This window comes from Eimeria mitis, genomic scaffold, assembly GCF_000499745.2.
Source record: "Eimeria mitis Houghton genomic scaffold, Emh_scaff2384, whole genome shotgun sequence".
Lineage (NCBI taxonomy): Eukaryota > Apicomplexa > Conoidasida > Eucoccidiorida > Eimeriidae > Eimeria > Eimeria mitis.
The window spans coordinates 2,943-5,623 of NW_013570720.1; the positions used below are offsets into that span (position 1 = coordinate 2,943).

The 2,681-nt window shown below is 51.7% G+C and overlaps 1 protein-coding gene across 1 annotated transcript; it reads left to right on the forward strand.

Annotated features, from left to right (window-relative positions):
- Window positions 1-1,897: 1,897 nt before the first annotated feature.
- Window positions 1,898-2,461, forward strand: EMH_0052950 (uncharacterized protein; the record flags this gene model as incomplete). The annotated part of the gene is given in 2 exon segments (XM_013496936.1): window positions 1,898-2,438; window positions 2,442-2,461. Coding segments are annotated over 2 exon segments (561 nt in total).
- Between the last annotated feature and the right edge of the window lie 220 nt (window positions 2,462-2,681).

A 2,681-nucleotide genomic window follows, 5' to 3' on the forward strand; every position in this document is an offset into this window, starting at 1 on the left:
CTGCGCCGAACCGTTGGAAGTCGATTCGAATAGTCGATGCCGGGGCCTGTCCCTGAATTGTATTAAGCAGCGCGTCTACTTCAATGCATATCCCAAATAAAGCTGATTAGCAGATGTCTTGTACATATATGATGCACTTCGGGGTTTTGGTGCAATGGCATGTGAGAACTCCTTTTCCGTGGGGTAAATCAACAGAGCCCACCGAGCACCGAGAGAGTGACTTACTTACTTCGTCCTCCGTTTCCTGCGCCTATTGAACAATAACATCCGCTTACCGCCTACATTGTGAAGCAATTTCGAGCACACCCAGGCACAATGGCTTNATTGAACAATAACATCCGCTTACCGCCTACATTGTGAAGCAATTTCGAGCACACCCAGGCACAATGGCTTCCGCCTACGGGTTTTTCCGTCGTGGGATCTTCACTACAGACCATACGGATAATGAAAATGATGGCATGCAACGTATTAGGAAGATGAAGACAGGTGATATACAAGCTCAATTTGTTCACTTTGCTCCCAAAACTGCAACTGTTGGCCACCCCACTGATTTCTCTGGCTGGGGAATGCCGAGTTGCTCCCGCCGACAATGACCGCAAGAGACCATACACAAACCCCGGACCTCCAACAGTCTTCGGACATTTTATTTTCGCAAACTCCGAACAGCACATTTGAAAGCATTGTCTCCGTTTCGCCATTGTACTCACGCCAGCTCGCCGTTGGAGCTGGCAACACGGTACCGCAACTAGGCCCACATTGGGGAAGCTCTTAGTTTGGTCTGTGAAATCCATTATTTCACTTGTGACGATTGTGGCCTTGTTGGCCTTGTGTCGGACCAGCGAAAAGGGTACTGGATTCCGGAGGAGCAGCGATACGGAACCTTTGGAACCTTTCGGGTACGGAAGATGAGCAGGAGCAGCCCTGCATTGCAGCGTAGTGTCTGGACTTGGAGGGGGATCGTGGCCTCCATCCAGCTGCTTCGATACACAGCGAGGAGTCGAGCGAAGCACACCGTAGGATCGTTGCCATGTTGTATGCTTCTGCAGCGGCTTTTGAACAAGTGTGGCTTCTTGCTTCACAGAGGTTGCATGATGAGTTTCGGTTGCCTCCGACTAAGATTCTTCGGCTTAATAAGTCATGGCCGTCCGCCCCGTATCCACCAGCGGTACATTTCGGCCACACCGTAGTTGAGTGGTATGGACAGGTGTAGGCGCTATAGATGGAGAAACCTTATTGGCGGATGGTTCTGAGGTAGTTTTGGGCGAAGCCGACTACCAACGGCGCACAGAAAAACGGGAGTACCAGTTCTTCAACCGCACGTATCCGCATCGCAGTGACATCCGTCGGAATTGTGTGCAACCGATACAACTGATAGGCCCTCGCCCTATTTCTTTGTTAGCAGAGCACACGCCGGTGAATACGCTACCACTCGTGATGCCTGGCTCGACGACTCTATAGCTGAGACAGGCGAGCATGCCCTCCACCAAGCGGGAGTGGGCTCTGTTTCGCGACACCCAAATGTGGAGCCAGCTTCGCCAGCTCCTACCAGTGCAAATTCTGTGGGAACGCTTATCCATCGTGCATTTTTTCGATCATTGGACCCCTCCCGCAGGCGTCGGCCAGGCGATTGCAATGCCGTCAACTGAGGTGAAAGCAGTGCAACGGCGTTGTCATGCGGACGACGCCCTTGACGCTGCTTTGGGAGCATTAGAGAGCTCAGTTGCTACAGTTGGGCAGGGAATCCTAAACCCTAAACCCTCTCTGAGACTGGGGAAATTTGACTGCTTTTGTGTGGTTGCCAGTGGCAAATCGGGAGGATGTCCCCAGAAGTTTCAACTATGAGTTCGCACCGTCGTCTAAGTCAAATATTTCTGGTCCAATCGGTTTATTCACGGCAATGCGCATTTTGTCTTCCAAGGCTTCTCTGACGGTTCAAGACGCGGAGGCGGTCTTGACGGAAGCTGAACTATTGGTCGACAACGCTTCACACCAGCTCAGAAGGCCACCTAGCAACTGGACAGCTGCCTACCTGGTTATGAAGTTGTCGTCTTTGTTCATGGTACTTGACTGCGTGGTTTGCACAACTGAGGTCCTCGGGGACAAGATGAATGCCGGCAGATTGTGGGGTGAGTTTGCGCAGAAGTTCCGTGCGGATTATTTCCTTCCTGGCACAGGGAGGAAGCTAAGGCAACGAGCGTTGAAAAGGCTGGTCAATCGACTGAGTTATGCATTGTCAATATATAAGGAAGCAAGGCGCCCGGCGCTTCAGGAAATAATTGAGCTGAAGGGGGCCATTATTACCTTGCCGTACAAAGCCAGCCAAGATTGTCGCACCCACTGTGGCAGCTCTGGGTGGAGGATGACAAGGAATTCTCGTGAGCTGGCGATGACATGGGACACCATCCTGACTTTCAAGCGCCCGGCAAACGAGAAACTGACANAAACGGATTTGACTGCGTGATGCACTGGTCTTGAACTTGTCTGGGTGCAAAGAGTTTTCCGGATGGGCTACCAAAGATGATTGGAGCTGTGTACTCGCGCTATTCCGTTTGTTTATCTAGCTCATCTGCAGCTGCTGCTGATGTTCGCCGCGCTTGGCGCTGCTTCAGAATGTGCCTTCGGCCTTCGGACTTTTTCTTGCAAGGCGGGATACCTGCAGGTTGCATAAGGTTTGTTGTCAA